This window comes from Rhineura floridana, chromosome 2, assembly GCF_030035675.1.
Source record: "Rhineura floridana isolate rRhiFlo1 chromosome 2, rRhiFlo1.hap2, whole genome shotgun sequence".
Lineage (NCBI taxonomy): Eukaryota > Metazoa > Chordata > Lepidosauria > Squamata > Rhineuridae > Rhineura > Rhineura floridana.
In genome coordinates this window covers 52190149-52212179 of record NC_084481.1, presented here as the reverse complement: position 1 = coordinate 52212179, position 22031 = coordinate 52190149, and the positions used below count along the sequence as shown (strand labels likewise).

Here is a 22031-nt window from a genome sequence, read left to right as displayed (position 1 = left end):
TCACATACATAAAATATGGAGGAAGAGAATGGCTTTCAGCTGGTGTAAAAAATTAACTAAAGTATGATTTAGCTGAGCACTGGGGTGCCATCTTCTGGTAAATTATAGAGCCTCTAACTTCACTTAAAGATGGTATTGCCAGAAAAGGCTCCCCAGTTGATCTGAAAACCGGGCAGGACAATATTTGGAGAGGAGCTCTCTCAGATCCAGAGCCATTTAGGCCTTCATATGTCAGAACTAAAACCTTGAATTGGGCCCGGTGACAAATAGGCAGCCAGTGCAGATTTTTAAAGACTGCTGTTATGAGGTCCTGTGCTGATAGGCTAATTAAAGCTAGCTGCTGCAATTGTGACCTTACACTACAGCCCTGTACATGTTGTCTCAGAAGTAAATACCATTGAGTTAAATGGGGCTTACTTATGAATAGGTGGATATAGAATGGCAGTGTAGAAGTACTAAACCCCAAATATGAGTGGTATGAATATGAAAGTACCAAATCCCAAATATTAATGGTAGTCGGTGATTCCTTAGTACTTACTAGCTTTTTTATTATTTTTGTCATTGTGCCGGTTAACAATGATTTCCCAGAAAGTAGCATTTCCTAATATTGAAGTAATTCTTTATTCCTGTGAATGACAATTTTAAAAATGATACTGCATACAAAGTGGAGGCATCAGTAATGATTCTTTATATTTTTGCTGCTATTGGAAAAGATGTCTTGTAAAAATGGTTGTCACCTTTTATTGTTCAAGTTTGATGATGACAGCACAGTGAAAAGCTGATGTATAAAATCACTTTTATTTTATAGAGAAATGATGAAGAGGCAGTGGTGGACAGGGGTGGAACACGCTCCATTCTGAAAACACATTTTGAAAAGGAAGACTTAGAAGGTGAGAACTTACTATTCTGATTCATGGGCTTATTGCTTTTAAAAACATCAACCTAATTTCATCTTCAAAAATATGCAAGGTCACTTGCAAGGGGCCTGTTGGTGAAGATAATTTGCCACTTATCTGAACTTCAAGCTCTGTCCATGAAAGTGTGTCACTGTATACCCTTAATGAAAACGCACTGAAAGTCCCTGATGGATGGATGCTTAAATGTGTACCATTTAATGATTGATCAAAAGTATACAGGATACGAGCTTCTGTGGTAATTACCTGAACCTATCAACGCCTGGACTTTGTGACTGTGTTTTGCAACTTTATATTTCATAAAAAGGAGCAGAAGAATAAATTGTATTAGAAATGTCATGCCTTAGGTCCAGTAAAGACACTGTTAACCATAGTTAAACTTTTGGGAGCAGCCTGTGGGCTTGCTTTCTTCCACTCCTCCACTCCCTGGTGAGAATTCCTCTCTTTATCTGATCAAACTTAACTATGGTTTGGTGCTACGTCCTCACTGGTGTTGACCATGGTTAATACTAAGCAGGGTTCTTATCTTAATCTGAGACTGAAGCAAGAATTTGAAGTGGATAACAATGGGCTATGCAGTGGATGCTGAGGAGGCAGCAATTCCTAAATCTCTTTCTTTACTCTGAGAAGATTGATGACTGTACTGCTTTATTATATCCTAGAAGCCTTGTCTGAAGTGAAAGGATCTCCATTTCCTTCATAGTCCTCCATGACGTGCAGTGGGCAAGTTGGATCATGGTGAAAGAGATGGGATACAGAAAATTGTTGTGTTACATAGTGGTTCTTAGAAGGGAGGAAGAAGCGTCTATTTCCTTTTCAGGTCCCCTACATGAAGTGAGTTTGCTTCTGCAGAGGTTTTATTTACCCCACCCAACTGAAGGGGGGGTGCAGTGGGTGGTTGTCCCTGCTTTTCACCCCAACCTGTGAGAAGCCTTAGGCTGGTTGTATATGATCTGACCAAAGCTGTACTGGCCAAAGAAATCAGTCCCTGCTGTTCCTTGTTGGTGGTCCCCATCCTCTTATTGTGACAATGCTGTGCTGTGTAAGGTTCATTTGATGTAGTAAAGTGAGCTGGGAGAAGAGAAAGGACAGTGAAGTAGCAGAATTCCTGTTCTACACTTCCCTTTTGTTGAACCACGGAGGCTGACAGAGTTGTGTTAGATAGGGGTGATGCTTGATCTCTAAATCAAGCATTTGGGTCACTCAAACAGCGGCTTGCCTGCTCAGATGTTGTGGTAAAAATAGTATGACTCAAATAGGAACTAACAGTTTACACCCTAAAGGCAAGAAGAGGAAGAAAGGGGAGAATAGGAGAGAGACGGAGCACTTGCAGAGAGTGCCAGAATTAGGGTTTGATGGATCAGTTTATCTCTGGTTCATGTCAGTTTTGCGGGTGTTGATTCAGAAGCCCATTCCATCCTGTTTTTGCATTCATGTGGATTTTTTAACAATACATATGAAAATTCATATATAAATTAATATTTAAATACAGATTTCTGGACATATTTTCACAAAATATGCAATTCTAAACACATTTTATCTAAATGTATTCATTTCTAAACACATTCCATCCTAAAATCCATACTTTAAAAGTATTCTGGTACATTTTTAAGCCGAGAACTTCATCACAAAATTTGGAGAAATGTGAAATGTAATTGATAACCACATTCTGATCTGCACATTTGTCAGGGGTGCGAATCAGGTTAGGTGACATCAGAAATCACAAGATCAAATTTCTCAAGCATCTCTAGTCTGAATTTGGCTACTTTGACATGGCAGTTCAAATAGCTGTAGTACAGCTCTACATCTAAGCAAGCTAATATTACTGGGTTATTTGACTTATGGCCAAAGAAAAGATTTCCTTTACATTCTGAAATACTCCACTAACCTAATGTGGATTAGCTTGTATACATCATCAAGATTTTTTGGTGTGTATTTATGGAATGTATCTGTTTATACATATAATTTTAAAGCTATGTTTTTTAAAGGGACAGAGGGGGGAAGAAAAGGTTCTGCCATTATAAGCCACAAAATTCTCTCCCTTATTAAAATGACAGCTGTTGAAACTTTACATTATATACCTCATAGGCCTACGATTGTGTGAAATTTCAAAATAATCCAATAAAAATCACCACAGGTACAGCAAGTTAAAAAGTGCTGAAAATTAACACTTGGACCCTTTTTACTCGTTTTTAAACCATCATATCATAGGTTTCTTTTACCAAATCTGGTAAAAACTACTGGTGTACTTCATTCAGTCTTATCAAGGAAGTCAATCCTTTATGGGTTTGGTGAAGTTTTGACCAGTGGTTAGATGAGGGCTTGCCAACCTTTAGGGGGCCTGTGGGCACAATTTGGAAACCTGAGAAATTGTAATGGAAGACCACACATACACCTGCTCCACTGCAAGCACCCAAACACTCTGTCCCATATTCTGCCCCACATTGAAACCACCCCAGACAACCCACATTGAATCTCACAAACTGTCATACACTGTAACCACTCATACATACCCTGCTACACATTGCAACCCCCCTCACACACACACCACCTCTCACTGAGCCCCCATGCCCCACCCCAAATGGCAGCCCCCCCTCACACAGCTCCCTCCCCCATATCCTGCCTTATGCTGAACTCCCACACTGCACCACGTTGCACTCAAATCCTTCCACACACTTCATCCCTCACTGACCCTCCACACCCCATCACACATCGCACACTCAGACTACACACACACTACCCTACAGTACAACCCCACAAATCCATTCCACCCTGAACCTTCACACACCACCTCACACTGAACCCCCACCTGCCCTACTCTGAACCCACCACACACCACCCAAACTGAACCCTCCATTCCAGTCCACACTGCAACCTTACAATTCCCTCTCTCCCCAGACCCAGACTGTAACCTTCTTCCCACTGCAACCATTTATTTATTTATTTAATTCCTGCCCTTCCTCCCAGCAGGAACCCATGTGTTCTACAACCCATATGCAACCATATGCACGCACGTTTAATAGAACCTAGTATTTTAATAAATTTCCTTTTCAAAAACCAGGGAAATTGAGTGATCATCCTCCCCATCTGGATTTGGGCCTGAAAGACCAAGGAAAAGTGTGTGTGCATGAAGGGTAAGTTGTTAAGTAAGAATAATTTGTGACATTGCACAACATCATTATTAATCATAGGACATGTCTATTAAGGCATTCGCCTTAACTTCCAATTTCCCAGCTTTGTGGGTTTTGAGACATCAATTAGAGAGCCTTAACTATGATCTTGAACCTTCAGGTTTTTTGATGATTGGATATAAGTAGTATATGTTGTTTACATATTTGTAGTCGAAGAAACTAGGGGACACACAACATTCTACTACAGTGTGCTGATTTTAGTGCTGCAGAGAACAAATTTATTTTTTTAATGGATGTATCCAGAATTTGAAAATATTTGTTCTGCACTTTCACAGCACGGGTTCCATGAAAATCTGCATAGCTCCATGTTCTTAAATTTATGTTTTGTTGTAGTTGCTGCTGGTAAAAACCAGATAAAATCAAGCATTTGTCATTATCCAAGGAATTTTTCTTAGGAAATATACTCTGATATTTCATAGGCAATACATTAAGGCCCTATCTGTACTATACATTTAAAGCAGTATTAGATCATTTTATTATTTATGTATTGAATTTATATCCCGCATTCCCTCCTGAAGGAGCCCAAACATATCAACCAATTTAACAACAACAACATCAGTGGCATTTTAAAAACAGTTATCATTAAAACAATTCTAAAAACAATTATAGTTAAAAACATTCTTTCATCCAGTATATTTGGGTTGCCAGGAAGTCTTCCTCAGCCATCAGATGCCTGGGTAAAGAGGAATGGTTTCGGACTGAGGAGGGCATTCCACAAATGTGAAGAAAAGTCTCTCTCACAGATCACCGCCAACTGAGCGGCTCCTGGCATAACCAAGGCCTCACATGCTGATTGTAGGGTCCAAGATGGCTGATACTGGGGAAGGCACTTTTTTAGGTTCTTAGGTCCCAAGACTTTAGGGCTTTTTATGCTAGTGTTAACACCTTGAATTGGGCCTGGTAGCTCACTGGCAGCCAGTGCAGTGCTTTTAGGACTGGTGACACATGATCCCATTGGGCTGCCCCATTTACCAGCCTAGCAACCACATTCTACACTAGCTGCATCCTCTGGACCATATTCAAGGGTGGCCCCACATACATCACATTACAGTAGTCCAGGCAGGAAGTCACCAGAGCACAGACAACTGAGGCCAGGCTATCTCAGTCCAGGAACAACCATAGATGGCAAATCAGCCCAAGCTGGACATGAGCATTCCCTGCCACAGAAGCCACGTGCAACTCTTATTATACAGCCACGAGAGTGGCTGTATACTATAGTCAGCATGGATTTTTCACATTCTGCAATGTTAAGTTGAAATCCCCCATGCCATTCTGATGCTTCCCATAAGCTCATTTCAAAATAAAACCTTACCAAACTTCAGTCCTGAACTCAGAAACGCTTGCTTAATAACCCTATCAATTTTCATGACGATACACAAAACAGTCAGAGAGAATAAAGAGTTCAAAGTCTAAAAAGAGAGAAAAGAAACCCAGAGCCCTTTTAGATTTTTTTCTCTGAGTTCTCATAATCTGCTGAAATTCATGAAAAACCAGCCATGTTCACAGAGTATCTGTAATCCTAATACTGACCTTGCCCCATACCCTGACCTTCATCTTCTGCAGTTTAAAAGTTAAAAAATGCCTGACTGATTTTTAATTAATTTAATAAACTTTGGCTGGCACCCTATGATAAGCCTGGGCATGCTCAGTAAGAACCAACTGTAAGAGTTCTAAAAGCCAGACTCACAGCTGCTGGGCTTGGCTAATCAGGGGACCACACCCACACCAGACTTGATTTCATGTGAGACAGTTATGGCTTCCCCCAAACAATCCTGGGAAGTGTAGTTTGTGAAGGGTGCTGAGAGGAGACTACTATTCCCGTGAGGGAATGGTTTAACAGTCAGCCACTCTGATTGAAGGTCTGTGAGAGGAACAGGGCGTCTCCTGGCAACTCTCAGCACCCTTCACTAACTACATTTCCCAGGATTCTTTGAGAGAAGCCATATTGGTTTGAGCCATGGGCACTGAGAGAAGCCATGATAAATTGTTTTAAATTGTGTTTTAAATTGTTTTTAAAAGATGTGTTTTTAAATTTGTATATTTGTTTTTAATGTTTTTAGTTATTGTAAACTGCCCAGAGAGCTTCAGCTATGGGGTGGTATATAACTACAATAAATAAATAAATAATGATTGTCCAAAGTGTAATAGAGGCCTGGTGTGGATGTGGCCAGGGACAGCTTTGTTTTAAATTTGGGTGGGAGGTAGGGTTGCCAGGTTCAGGGCCTGAGACTGATCCTGTATCCTTAGGAGAAGAGAAAGTCAGCCAAGTGCAGGTGTTCTCTCAACATTATAATGGGAAAAAACACAAGATGGATTTCTCCCTTCCCCCAGCTCAACTTTTAAAGATACAGAAGACCTCTTGGTTGCCAGGCCCAGCCTCCAAGAGGTCTTCTGTGTCTTTAAAAGTTGTGCAGCGGGAAGGGAGAATTCCACCTTGTGGTTTTTCCCATTATAGTGTTGCAAGAACACCTGCACTTGGCTGACATTCTCTTCTCATGGAATCATAGAGTTGGAAGGGGCCTTGTAGGCCATCGAGTCCAACCCCCTGCTCACAGCAGGAAATCCACAGCTAGAGCATCTCCCGCAGATAGCTGTCCAGCCTCTGCTTGAAGACATCCAGCGAAGGGGATCCCACCACCTCCCTAGGCAGTCGATTCCATTGCCGAACTGCCCTTACTGTCAAGACGTTCCTTCTAACGTCCAATCTGAATCTACGCTCCTGCAACTTAAAACCATTAGACCTAGTCCTACCCTCTAGGGCAGCAGAGAACAAATCTGTACCCTCCTCTATGTGACAGCCCTTCAGGTACTTAAAGAGTGCAATCATGTCACCCCTCAGCCTTTTCTTCACCAGACTGAACATGCCAAGTTCCTTCAACCTTTCCTCATAAGACTTGTTCTCCATACCGGCTATCATCCTCGTCGCCCTCTTCTGAACCCACTCTAACTGGTCTATATCTATCTTAAAATGAGGCGCCCAGAACTGAAGGCAGTATTCCAAATGAGGCCTGACTAATGCAGAATATAGTGGGACTATTACTTCCCTCGACCTGGAAACTATAGCTCTGTGTATGCAGCCCAAAACCGCGTTTGCCTTTTTTGCCGCAGCATCACACTGTTGGGACATGTTCAACTTGTGATCCACTACAATTCCAAGGTCCTTCTCACACGCACTACTGCTAAGCCGGGTATTTCCCATCCTGTACCCATGCATTTTGTTTTTGTGGCCTAAATGCAGAATCTTGCATTTGTCTTTATTGAATTTCATTTTATTAATTTCAGCCCAATTTTCTAGTCTATCCAGGTCCCTTTGGATTTTATTCCTGTCTTCCATTGTGTTAGCTATCCCACCCAGTTTCGTATCATTCGCAAACTTCATAAGGCTTCCCTCCACCCCATCATCCAAGTCATTGATAAAAATGTTGAAGAGTATCGGCCCCAGGACAGAACCCTGTGGCACTCCACTCGAAACCTCCTTCCAGTCCGAAGCAGAGCCACCGACGACCACTCTTTGAGTACGGTTTTCCAACCAGTTGTGAATCCACCTGACAGTATTTCCATCTAGTCCGCATTTGACTAGTTTGCTAATCAAAAGGTCGTGGGGGACTTTGTCAAACGCTTTGCTGAAATCTAGATAGATGACATCTACAGCATTTCCACCATCTGCTAAGCTAGTGACCCGATCAAAAAAAGAGATGTGATTAGTTTGACAGAATTTTTTCTTGACAAACCCATGCTGGCTCCTACTAATCACAGCATTGTCATCTAGATAGTTGCCAATGGACTCTTTTATTATCTGTTCTAATATCTTTCCCGGTATTGAAGTCAGACTGACCGGCCTGTAATTTCTCGGATCTTCTTTTTTACCCTTTTTAAAGAGCGGGATGACGTTTGCCCATCTCCAATCCTCCGGCACCTCTCCCGTTCTCCAGGATTTCTCAAGGATGATGGCAAGTGGTACATCAGCAAGTTCCTTCAATACTCTGGGATGCAGTTCATCAGGCCCTGGAGATTTGAACTCATTTAGGTTAACTAGGTATTTCCTGACTATCTCCTTATCAATCTTGAACTGCAATCCCGACCCCTTACTGAGATTGCTACCAATGCAAGGTTGCACACTGTTCCCTTTTTGGGAGAAAACGGAGGCAAAATAGGCGTTGAGCAGTTCTGCCTTTTCCTTGTTATCTGTCAACATTTTGCCATCCTCATTGAGCAGCAGTCCCACCGTTTCCTTGGTCTTTCTCTTGCTTCGAACATATCTGAAAAAACCCTTTTTGTTGTTCCTCGCTTCCCTCGCCAGCCTCAGCTCATTCTGGGTTTTAGCTTTCCTTACGCTATTCCTGCAAGCCCGAGCTGCTCGTTGGTACTCTTCCTTGGTGATGAGTCCTTCCTTCCATTCTTTATACATGCTCTTTTTTATTTTTACCTCCTCCACCAGTCTTCCGTGTAGCCACGTTGGCTTTTTCCGATGTCTTCCGTTTTTCTTCCTCTTTGGAATTGTTTGCGATTGCGCTTTTTGTAATATGTTCTTCATGAACTCCCACGCTTCTTGGGCTCCTTTTTTCTTTAGTCTATCTAGCCACGGGATCCTACCCATCATTTCCCTGAGCTTGCTAAAATCGGCTTTGCTGAAATCCAAGGTCCATATTTGACTATATTCTTCTTTGGCTTTCTCCTAAAGATACAGGATCAGTCTCAGGCCCTGAACCTGGCAACCCTAGTGGGAGGCTACATGTGCCTTCTGTAGAATAAAAAGGTGGGGGAAACGCTGAAAAGCAATGATACTGTTCACAATGTTTTCCTTTTGGAAAGGAAAGGGGCTTCCCTTCTGCCCAGTGCCCACCCACCCAATCTCCTCCCCTCCCCCCTCCCTGCCCCTCCCCCAGGTCAGTGTTGGACTAGGACCTGGGAGACCAGGGTTCGAAGCCCCACACAGCCATGAAGCTCACTGGGTGACCTTGGGCCAGTCACTGCCTCTCAGCGTCAGAGGAAGGCAATGGTAAAGCCACCTCTGAATACTGTTTACCATGAAAACCCTATTCAAAGGGTTGCCATAAGTCCAGTTGACTTGAAGGCAGTCCATTCCCATTTTCAAACATGATTGCACAGAAATAAATCCCATTGAACTCAAAAAGTATGCAAATGACCAAACCTTCCCTCCCTTCGCCTCCCTCCTATCCTCTCCCTCTTGCCCCTTCCTTCTCCCTTCCTTTGCTCCTCCCCCTCCCTCCCCTTCCCCTCCCCCTCCCCCCCTTCCCCTTCCTCCTCCCCATGGTCAGTTTTACCTATCTTAAGCATGATTGCATGGAAGTAAATACCATCGAACTTTGTAAGCATGCAAATGATCAAACCTCCCCTCCCATCCCCCTTCCTTTGCCCCCCTCCAACATACTCCTTCCCCTTCCCCCTCCCCCCCTATGGTTAGTTTTACCTATCCTAATCATGAGTGCCTAGGAGTAAATCAATCATGCAAATGATCAGACCTGCCTTTCCCTTCCTTCCCCTTTCCTCTCCCTTTCCCCTCCCCTCTTCCTTCTTCCTCCTCCCCTGCCCACTTCAGCCCTCCGTCCCTCCCCCCGGTCAGTTTTACCTATCCTAAGCATGATTGCACTGGACTAAATCGCACTGAATTCAATAAACGTGCAAATGATCACCTTGCCTTAAATAAAGTAGTTTAAACATAGCAGGCTGAAAACATGCATCCTCTTTTTTCCAACAGCTAGAGTCATTGCTGAAGTAGCAACATATTGTAATCAGTCTGATTTTACATCAAACCGCAGTTTCAGATTCAACTGTTAATGCACCCAAAATAGAAACAGAACATAACCTCCAATTTGAAACACAAAAGGCTGTCTTCACCATCGTATGACATTGACCTATAAAAAGACTTTGAAATTAATGAAAATAAATTTGACACAGATTTCTGGGATGAATAATGAGGGAAATAAAGTTTTCTGGTTTAGATTCTCTGTAGAAACCTTAGTAACACAGGAAAGAAGCAAAGTAAGAAGAACACCATCAAACATACAAAAAGATAATTCTCCATCTTTGGAGATGGCAGGTGTTGCCACCACTCACCATATGCTCAGAGGCACGTTACCAAATTCTTCCAAGCTACACAGCAAGTGGATTGGACTGTGAAAGACCAACCGAAATGGTGTTTGCATTTTGACAAATTTGTACGGCAGTCCAATATCTCAGAGAGGAGGTCAGGTGTCCTGCTCCCCTGGTGCATTCACTAGAGCTGCCCAATTTCCCTGCTTTTTAAAGTTTGGTAGAAATATCTGTGGGCTATAGGCATGTTCTTAAACTGCAAGGTTTTTTCCCTATTAGTGAATAACAAGTTGGAATCCAGGAGTACTTCCAGACTACGAAGCTGTTCCTTCAGAGAAAGTACAACCCCTCCCAGAAATAGGTTGTACACCTAATTTCTGGACACAGCAACCACCCACCCACAGGAGTTCTGTCTTATCAGGGTTCACCCTCAGTTTATTGGTCCTCATCGAGCCCATCATTGCTTCCGGACACTTGCCCAACCCCTTCACAGTTTCTCCCAATTCAGATAGAGCTATGTATCATTAGCATACTGATGACACCATGCTTCAAATCCCTGGATGACAATTCCCAATGGTTTCATATAGATGTTAAATAGGAGACAGAACAGGCTGTTATGGGACCCCGCAGCTCAAAAGCTATGGAGATGAGCAATAATGTCCTAGTCCTACTTAATCTGGTAGCGGCCCTTCAGGTACCTTAAGGGTGCTGAGAGTTGTTAGGAACAGGGGTCTCTTAACAACTCTCAGCACCCTTAACAAACTACACATCTCATGATTCTTTGGGATGCCATGACTGTTGAAAGTGGTGTAATACTGCTTTAAATGTACAATGCAGATGGGGCCAAAGCTGTAAACCTAATCCCATTTACCTGGGAATAAGCCCCATTCAGTTCAGCAGGATTTACCTTTGAGTAGCCATGGTTACCAGAGCTTGGAAAAGTTACTTTTTTGAACTACAACTCCCATCAGCCCCAGCCAGCATGGCCACTGGATTGGGCTGATGGGAGTTGTAGTTCAAAAAAGTAACTTTTCAAGCTCTGGTTAGGACTGCATTGTTAGTTGATTAAAACTCAACCTGGGTAAATCAAGTAGCATAGGTACCATTACGTATTATTTGAGCTGACTTGTGGATGTTTTTATTTTAAGCCAAAGGAGACTAATGCCAAATTCCAATTGGAAAACATAAACTATTTACCTCTTCCTTGCACCAGTATTCCCTTGTGGCTGCTTTGTAAGGACAGAGCTCCATGGACAATTTTTCTCCTGAACAATAGGAAATAACTGTTTATGGCGGATGATGCTTTCTAAAACTTGTGTGGCATCCTCAAAAGAATAATACAATGAGCTAAAAAAAGGAAGATAAATTAACTTTGTGGCTTTGGGCCATAAACTTGAAAGGCTTGCTAAAAATGTTTTTACAAGGTATGATGGGGCAGGAATCAGCTCACTTTGGGTGCTATCCAGCATTAATCATGCTCAGGATAGACCCATTGAAATCAGTGGACTTGAATTCACTGATTTTAGTGGATCTGCTCTGAGTATGACTATCATTGATGTTCACGATAGTTTGCTTTGCATTGAATTTGAAGCTTGTTGTTTATTGCCTGGCATTAATTTCTTCCAGTTTTCATAAGAGCAGGCTCTGCAGCTTTTAGAGAGTATAGATATGGATAGGAAAGTCTGTGTGCGTGAGAAAACACATTTTTCCTATAATGAATTGTTACTGATAAACAATTGTTTTAGATTTATTTCAGCTAAACCCTTTAGCAGTATGGAGCCCTTTAATCGTAAACGGATTATTGCTGTGGTGGCCAAATTTACCGGCTAGTATGCCAGAAGTTCAATTGAAATTTGAATTTAATTGAAGTTGAATTGAAGTTAATAGTGCCACTCTATTCCACTCTCCACCATCTAGTGTATGCCACTCTCCTTTGCTGTGCCTCTCTAATCTGTTAGAGAGGAAGTAGCAGGAGATTACGGGAGAAGCAGACAATAATGTCTCACAGATACACCATTGTGCTCAGTGCTCATGACGTGAGAATCCAGGACCAAAAACCACCAACAAAGGATTGGGGAAAACAAGGCCACAAGTTTATTATCCCATTGATTACAGCCATAATCAAGGTTGGCAAGGCATAGGGCAAGGCTCATCTGATTGGACAGCCCGCCTGCTGCCTGATACCTCCCTCCCCAGCCTGCTTTCCTCTCTGGTTTGTGCCAAGTTTCCACCCCCAGGTTTGACTTGTGAGTCCAAATTGGCTCCCAGCAGGGCCAATAGGAGCATAGTGCTCAGCACCCCCACAAATCTGATTGGCTCCTTCCTCCATGCAATGCACAATGATGCCCTCTGCTAAGGGCACCAAGCAGGGATATCTAGTGCTATGCTGACAGTGCAAATCAGCATTAATAGCATGAGAGCATTCCCTGAAAATATCAACCTTTCATGACTTCATTAAATAGCTTTGAAATCACAAACCCTTTATTGTATCCATCTTATACGTTTCGTGCTTTCTTCATTGTCTGAGACATCCATTATTGCTGAGTGTTATTTTCTTGTCTATATTAAGTTGGATTTGTAGACTTATGAAACCTGAACTTAAGCCAGATGTTGCTGAACTTCAGCTCCCATCACCCCTGTTGGCCATGCTGACTGGGTCTGGTAGCATCCAGCAACAGTGGAAGAACACAGGTTAGCCACCTCCATTTTAAGGTTTCCTCATACCTGAACATTACAAATCATGTCATTATTTTTTCTTGCCTAAATATGGAATGGGATTGCATGACAGACAACTGGTTGTTCAAGAAATGGATTTATAGGGTATTATATTTTGTGGAAGAAAGTATGACTGCTTACTGACATTACATTGGAAAATAACAGTGCACCAAATTGGGTTAGATAATTTATTACAGACTGAGGCTTTGTGCTTTTATTTGGTTGTCTTGTGTAATCACCATTTTGGCAGTTATATCTGGTAGCAACATCCAGATCCATCATCCAGGCAGAACAGATGGTTGCTCAGATCAGCATATTAAAGCAAAATGTTCAGTGACTGTTTGTATAGGTGCTTACAGCTGGGGTGGGTGAGGAACGGAACAGACTTTTCTCTTTTTGACTTTGCTAATACTTCAGAGCCAATTCTGACAGGTAACTTTGGACTTGAAGTCTCTGGCTTTGCTGTAATGAGAAATATGTTTCCTCAAATGCAGTTCAACCTAGAACTAGGAGGTATCTGTGATTTCTCTTTTGCAAGGATGGGGAACCTGTGCCCTTACACATGCTATTAGACTCCAGCTCCCATCATCCCAGACTATTGGCCACGATAGCTGGGACTGATAGGAGCTGGAGTCCAAGAAGAGCTGGAGGGCCACAGGTTCCTTATCTCTGCTGTCTTGGACACTTGGCTTATTTCTAGCAAACAGACTACAATATGGGGATCTGGCCCACTGACATAGTAACATCAATAAAGTTAATAATTAATTGGCCAATATCTAGGAAGATATGATAGCATATATTGAATAAAGGAAAATTGCTTGCTGATATCTGGTGATGAAATTGGGTGAAAGATGTTATTGAAAGAGCTAAAATTCACTCCACACATTCAGGATGAGAGAAAGCAGTTTGGAGAGCTCCAAAACAGACAGCAAGGGAGAAATGGGTTGAGTTTTACAGCTGTCTTGAAAAAGGAACTGTCGCAGGTTAGGTGGATGCTGCTTCCTTTTGGTGGAGAGGCAGACTTGATGCTGCTTCAGACACTAGCACTAGCTGATTGGGTGCTTGGCTGCTTCTTCATGCCCAGCATGTGCATTTGATGAGAAAAACATACCACAGAAACACCGTAAGTGCCGTGTCCTCTCCTCATCCAAAAGAAAGCTAAAGCCTGCAACACTGCCCCTAGGACTTCTCACTGCTTGGGAAAATGGGGAATGTATATAACAGTATCTATTGATGAGACACTGATCAACATAACTTCAGTCAGGTGGTGAGATTTAGTGGGGAAAGAAAGCAAAAAGAATTAGAGGAGAATGCTGTTTGAAAATACAGGATCTGTTAGCAACTGGTTTGGTCTCAGTCTAACATATTCACAAAAGTCCTTGACTCCATTGTTACTCATTCTGAGCTGACAGTGCTCTGTTTAGCAGAGAAAGGAGAAATGTGTGAGTGTAAAAGCAGATGCATGGCCTTCTCTTGTACTCAGGCCTCTTTGGATTGAGACCCGTGCCTTGCAGAATATAATTTCAACTAATTGCTTGTGTAATGCACAAATTATGATTCTCATATGAATTACAGCTGATATTGTCATCTTCATTTTCATCTTTCAATGAAAGAGGAGAAATAGCTGAGATCTGAATTCCCGATCACATTTATTAATGGTGACTCCTCCATCATTGTTACAGCATCAAAGGAGGTCATACCTGTGTGAGACTGGGAACACTCAATAACATATTTTTGCTGCCATGAAGAAAACTGTGAATGAATGGCAAATAAAGCATGAGGGAGAGAGGGGGTTTGAATACAGTGATAATTTACTCAGAAACTGGGCAATTCTTTGCACAAATTTGGTGTCCCCTGTGATGCGTCCTTCCCTGGCTCTCCCTGTCAGGTTCCTACCTGCGCGTGGCTACTGCCTGTCACTAGGCACCACCAGGGACTCCACCAGTCCGGACCGCACTCTCTTATGGTTTACCTATCCGCTCTAGCACAGATCTCAACAGATCCCCCTGCTAGGCAACCACCAGTCACGTCCTAATACTAGTATTCCCAGAGACTCTGAATACTGGTATTGTTATTCTCTTCACCGCTGCCACCATTTGTTACAGTTCTCCTTCAGCCTTGGTCATTACCTTACCCTCCCTTCTGGTCTGTGAAACCCCAGCCAAGGATCAGGCCTTTGGTAAACCAAATTAAGTATTTATTAAAGATAACAAAGCTAACAAGATTAACAAGATTTCTTCTTAAGGCACATAAGCATATGGTTTTACTCAATACTAATCCGAACTCCACCTCCCTCCTTCTTCACTCTCTCCTGGCAAACAACTCTCTCAAACCCCACCAAGCAATCCACTCTTTCTCCTCCCCCCTATTCCACTCTCACTCTTCCTTTTATACATTCAGCCATTTTAAACACTCAGCCAATCATCTCGCATTCTACTGCCCATTCACTCCCCCTCTTTCACTCCACTTACCATGTATCTTCTAAAACAACAACACTTACCATATATACATTAATATAGGAACATCACATTTCCCCCCCCTTAAACAACAGCAGAGTATTATTCCTGTTCCAGGATTTATACGTCGCGTTAACAAATAAAAGTCTCTATGGGGAAAATGTCTTTCTTTGTTCCTCTGTCTGGTCACGTCACTGCAGTCCCAGCCACTTGCCTGGAAAGTCCATCGGCCAGTACATTGTCCTTGCCTTTTATGAACTGGAAGTCCACTTGATAGTCCTGTAGGGCCCAGGACCACCTCTGCAGCATAGTGTTATGGTTTTTCATAGTCTGCAACCATAACAAGGCCCGATGATCCGTAGTCACTGTGAATCTTCGTCCCCACATGTATGGGTGCAACTTGTTCAGTCCCCACACGACCGCTAGACACTCCTTCTGGACCGACGAATAGTTTTTCTCTCTCGGCGTCAGCTTGCGACTCAGGTACGCCACTGGATGTCTGGTGCCTTCTCTCTCCTGTAGCAAGACGACTCCCAGCGCCAGGTCCGACGCATCTGTAGCCACGATGAATGGTTTCTCATAGTCTGGTGCTATTAATATGGGTCCTTGGCACAAGGCTTGCTTCAGTAGATCAAAAGCCTTCTGACATTCATCCGTCCATACCACACGCTCAGAACACTTCTTCTTTGTTAATTCATGCAAGGGGGTTGCTATTTCCCCAAAATTTCTCACAAACTTCCTATAAAATCCAGCCACACCCAGAAATGCCCTTACTTGTTTTTTGGTTAAGGGGATCGGCCACGCTTGTATTGCCTCCACCTTGCTCCATAAGGGGGTGATTTTCCCACTCCCCACCTTATGTCCTACATAGATTACTTCCTTTAGTCCAAACTGGCATTTCTTAGCTTTTATTGTGAGGCCTGCTTTTCTTAAGGCCTCCAATACTGTTGTCAGGTGTTGGATATGCTCAGGCACCGACTTGCTAAAAATGGCCACGTCATCGATATAGGCCACTGCAAAATCTGACGTGCCTCGCAACACAGTATTGATTAGCCTCTGAAATGAACTTGGTGAGTTCCTTAGTCCCATGGGTAAGGTCACAAACTCATATAACCCATCTGGTGTACTGAAGGCAGTTTTGGCTCTGGATTGCTCGTCTAGTTCCATTTGCCAAAATCCTTTACAGAGATCTAGTGTAGAGATAATGGTTGCTGCCCCCAATAACTCTAACATAGCGTCTACCCTAGGCATAGGATACGCATCTGGGACAGTAATTTTATTGATTAGCCGATAATCAATGCAAAACCTTGTCGTTCCATCTTTTTTCGGAACCAGGACAATACTTGAGGCCCAGGGACTGATGGATTCCCTGATCACTCCTAATTCCAGCATCTCTTCCACCTCCTTTTTGATCTCATTCAAAACTTTCCCATTCACATGGTACGGAACAGATCTGATTGGGGCATGCTCTCCAGTATCAATGGAATGTATAACTATACTGGTTCGGCCAGGTTTGTTGCTAAAGAGATTCCTATAGGTTTTCAAAACTCTCAGAATCTCCTCTTTTACTTCCTCCTTCACCTCCTCTGACCATTCCACTTGATCTACCCCTCCTTTGTCTTTGCTTTCCTGTACCAAATCTGGAAGTTCAGGCCCACTTCCCTCAGGGAATAAGGTAACTTGCAACACCTTTGCATCCCTGGTATGGTAAGGCTTTAACATATTTACATGAACCACTTTGCTTTTGTTTAATTGGTCTGTGGTGATTACATATGTCACTGTGTCAAGCCTTTCTCTGATGGTATATGGTCCTTCCCAGTTAGCCTGTAATTTGTCATGTTTCCTGGGTATGAACGCCATAACCATATCTCCCACATCATACACACGTTCTCTGGCTGTTCTGTCATACCAGTAACTTTGCTTCTCCTGTGCATGACTGAGATTCTCTTTCACTACTTCCATCATTGATCTTAATTTATTGCGGAATTCCAATACAAAATCTACTACAGAAGTTTTGTACTCTCCCAGAGTTCCTTCCCATGAATTTTTTAGCAGTTCCAAAGGTCCCCTCACTTTTCTAGTGAACATGAGTTCAAAGGGTGAGAAGCCTGTTGACTCCTGAGGGACTTCTCTGTATGCAAATAAGAAGCATCCCAACCGTTCATCCCAGTCTTGTGGGTGATCTTGAACATAGCTTCTTATCATGCCCTTCAAAACTCCATTGAATCTCTCAGTTAGCCCATTAGTGGCGGGATGGTAAGTAGTGGTCTTTAGATGTTTTAGACCACAACATTGCCACATACATTGCATCACTTCTCCCATGAATACACTGCCTTGATCTGTCAGCACTTCATGAGGGAAACCCAGCCTCATAAAGATTTTTAATAAAGCCTCTGCCACTACAGGGGCTTCTACAGATCTCAGTGCTTCTGCGTCTGGGTACCTGGTGGCAAAATCCACCACCACCACTAGATATTTCTTGCCATGCCTTGTGGGTTTGGAAAAAGGGCCCACCAAATCTATTCCCACTCTATAAAAGGGTTGTCCAATTATAGGAAGGGGCTTTAAGGGTGCCTTGGTCTTTACTCCACTCTTTCCCACCTTTTGGCATATTCCACAAGATAGACAATGTTGTTTTACATCCTTGGAGATATTTGGCCAATAATAATGTGCAGCCAATCTCCTCTTGGTCTTTTTTATTCCCAGATGTCCTGCACATGGGACATCGTGGACTACCTCTAGCAATCTGGTTCTGTATTTGCTAGGTACTATCAATTGCTTCACTGGTTCACATTCATCCTTTCTCTCAGCAGGCATCCACAGTCTATATAAAATCCCATTCTCACACACAACTTGATTCCTCAGTTTGTCAGTGAAAGGAATCTGTTGGGTCAGGGCTTGTTCCTTTATCTGCTTCAGACTTATATCTTTATGCAGCTCTTCCCTGAATTGATCTGCTTCTTCCCCAGAGACCACTTGATACAGTTTGTCTTCTTCAGCAGGCCTGCTAGTGGTTGCTATGGTGACCTGAGGCTGGTTAACAGATTCCACCCTGTTTGTTTCAGCCCCCCTTAATATGGCTTCTTTTTCTCTGCCAATTTGCTGTCTGGTCACTACATATATTTTCCCCTGTGCCCCCATAACATCCCTTCCCAGTATTACTGGTTCTTGTTGCTGGGCATTAATACCAACTTTATATTGGCCCTTTCGGCCTCTCCATTCCATTTTCACTAGGGCCACAGGCAAACTTTCTGGTTGACCCCTCACTCCTTGGATAGTCACTGTTTCCTGAGGTAATATTTCTTCAGATTTTATTAAATCTGGCCTCAGTAACGTCTGAGCGGCACCAGTGTCAAGTAATGCCCAATAAGTTGCCCCTTGTACACTCACTTCCTCTCTCAGACTTGAATCAAGGTCTGTTACTTCTGTCCAGTTTATCTGGCAAAACTGAACCTTTTTCGCTGTTTCTAAAGCCTTGGGCTCTGTTTTCACTGCCCTTGTCTGAGCAGGATTACTACTGGGGCTGGCAACCTCACATTGAAAACGTAGGTGCCCCGGTCTACCACATTTGTAGCATAATTTCTCCTCACTTTTAGGGTACACAGATCCACTCTGGGGTGTCCTGTGCCCTTCAGATTTTAATGGAGGACTCACTCGCTGTGGAACCACATCCCTTCTGCCAGCACTATATGGTCTGGGTTTAAACTCTCTTGATGTTTTCCCCACCCAGCCAGTTCTATTAGAGGTGAAGTGATCCGCCATCTCTGCGGCCTCCTGCACAGATGTAGGGGAACGGTCTTTGACCAGGAGCCTTATTTCTGGTGGTAACTGACGGTATAATTGATCCAGTATCATGAGGCTTTTCACCTCTTCCACTGACTGAGCTTTGGCACTACTCATCCACTTTCCAAATATATCCATCAACTTTGCTCCCAGTTCCACAAAAGACCTCCCTGTCTGTATCTGGCAGTTTCTGAAAAGCTTTCTAAAATAATCAGGCCCCAGTCTGAATCTTTTAAACACTGCTTCCTTGAATTCAGCATAGGTGACGGGCCTGTCTGAGGGGAAATATTGGTATACCTCAGCCAATTCCCCTTTAATCAGGTTTGATAAATACTGCATGTATTTATCTTCAGGTAGCCCCCACAACTGAGCTGCTTTTTCAAAGGTGCTGAGGTAAATTTGAGGATCTTGACCAGGCTCATAGACAGCAAAGTCCTTTGGAGTAATTTTTATTTTTGCTCCCTCTCTGTCTTTCCTTGTCTCCTCAGAGTGAAATTTCTCTCTATCAAATTTTAACTTTTCTACTTGTAATTCAGCATCCAATGCTCGTTGCTTCTCCCTCTCCTCAAACCCCAATCTCATTCTCTCAATTTCCAACTCCCTCTGTTTTTCCTTCTCTGCACCTTCCATCCTCAATCTCTCAGCTTCCATCTTCAATCTCTCAGCTTCCATCTTCAATCTCTCAGCTTCCAACTCCCTCTGCTTGTCTTTTTCCTCAGCCTCCCATCTTAACTTCTCTCTCAAGTACTCTATATAAGCGGGATTGCTTAAATATCCTTCTGGGGTCTCTTCCCTGACAGGTTGTTTTTGCTGGGCCGTAGCAAATCCTATAAGTGCTACCCTCAATTCATCTACCCCTTTACCCTCGTGAGGTAAATTGAATGTTATGCACTTCTCCACCAGCTCCTCTCTTTTCATTTTTATGTATTCAGCCATGGTGTTTGAGTTCACTCACTCTTTGCCACACACTTTTTGCCAGTCACTCTCACAAGAAATCTTGTTTTGTTATTTCTGTTTGCCACACCACTGTTCTGGATTCTCTAGTATTCGTATCTGGATTCTCTGTTGTTCATATCCCACCGCTACTGACACCACATGTGATGCATCCTTCCCTGGCTCTCCCTGTCAGGTTCCTACCTGCGCGTGGCTACTGCCTGTCCCTAGGCACCACCAGGGACTCCACCAGTCCAGACCGCACTCTCTTATGGTTTACCTATCCGCTCTAGCACAGATCTCAACAGATCCCCCTGCTAGGCAACCACCAGTCACGTCCTAATACTAGTATTCCCAGAGACTCTGAATACTGGTATTGTTATTCTCTTCACCGCTGCCACCATTTGTTACAGTTCCCCTTCAGCCTTGGTCATTACCTTACCCTCCCTTCTGGTCTGTGAAACCCCAGCCAAGGATCAGGCCTTTGGTAAACCAAATTAAGTATTTATTAAAGATAACAAAGCTAACAAGATTAACAAGATTTCTTCTTAAGGCACATATGGTTTTACTCAATACTAATCCGAACTCCACCTCCCTCCTTCTTCACGCTCTCCTGGCAAACAACTCTCTCAAACCCCACCAAGCAATCCACTCTTTCTCTTCTCCCCCCTATTCCACTCTCACTCTTCCTTTTATACATTCAGCCATTTTAAACACTCAGCCAATCATCTCGCATTCTACTGCCCATTCACTCCCCCTCTTTCACTCCACTTACCATGTATCTTCTAAAACAACAACACTTACCATATATACATTAATATAGGAACATCACATCCCCCCCCCCAACTTTACAATTTTAATGGTGGCCTGGATCTGAGCAGAGATTCCCAGTTCTGTCAGATATGTATAACAGATATGCAGATTTGAGAAGCACTTCCTTAGTCCTAAAATAGATGTTATCACTCTTAATTTTGAGCTAAGATACTTTGGCTCAACCACTTTCTTTGTTACGTGCCTTCAAGTCGATTATGACTTATGGCGACCCTATGAATCATTGACTTCCCATAGCATCTGTCATGAACCACCCTGTTAAGGTCTTGTAAGTTGAGGTCTGTGGCTTCCTTTATGGAATCAATCCATCTTTTGTTTGGTCTTCCTATTTTTCTACTCCCTTCTGTTTTTCCAAGCATTACTGTCTTTTCTAGTGAATCGTGTCTTCTCATGATGTGTCAAAAGTATGATAACCTCAGTTTTTTCCATTTTAGCTTCTAGTGATAGTTCTGGTTTAATTTGTTCTGACACCCAATTATATATATATATTTGTTTTTGCAGTCCATGGTATGCGTAAAGCTCTCCACATTTCAAATGACATCACATTTCAAATGAGTTGATTTTTCTCTTATCTGCTTTTTTCTCTGTCCAACTTTCACATCCATACATAGAGATCGGGAATACCATGGTCTGGATGATCCTGACTTTAGTGTTCAGTGATACATCTTTGCATTTGAGGACTTTTTCTAGTTCTCTCATAACTGCCCTCCCCAGTTCTACCCTTCTTCTGATTTCTTCACTATTGTCTCCATTTTGGTTAAGGACTGTGCCAAGGTATTGATAATCCAGAGCTTGGAAAAGTTACTTTTTTGAACTACAACTCTCATCAGCCCAATCCAGTGGCCATGCTGGCTGGGGCTGATGGGAGTTGTAGTTCAAAAAAGTAACTTTTCCAAGCTCTGTAATCCTTGACAAGTTCAATGTCCTCATTGTCAACTTTAAAGTTACATAAACTTCTGTTGTCATTACTTTAGTCTTCTTGTTCAACTGTAGTCCTGCTTTTGTGCTTTCTTCTTTAACTTTCATCAGCATTATTTTCAAATCATTACTAGTTTCTGCTAGTAGTATGGTATCATCTGCATATCTTATTGATATTTCTCCCTCCAATTTTCACACCTCCTTCATCTTGGTCCAGTCCTGTTTTCTGTAAGATA

General features: G+C 42.8%; 1 protein-coding gene across 8 annotated transcripts in view; it reads left to right on the top strand.

Moving 5' to 3' along the window:
• Positions 1-22031, top strand: part of SLC4A10 (solute carrier family 4 member 10) — a 307201-nt gene that overhangs the window by 123869 nt on the left and 161301 nt on the right. For 7 of the 8 annotated variants that reach the window (XM_061608644.1, XM_061608641.1, XM_061608643.1 and 4 more), the window contains exon 2: positions 809-890. In XM_061608644.1, the coding sequence (XP_061464628.1) occupies positions 809-890 (82 nt within the window). Of the gene's footprint in view, positions 1-808; positions 891-3973; positions 4049-22031 lie in introns of those variants that run through there. The other variant, XM_061608645.1, reaches the window with a different exon arrangement.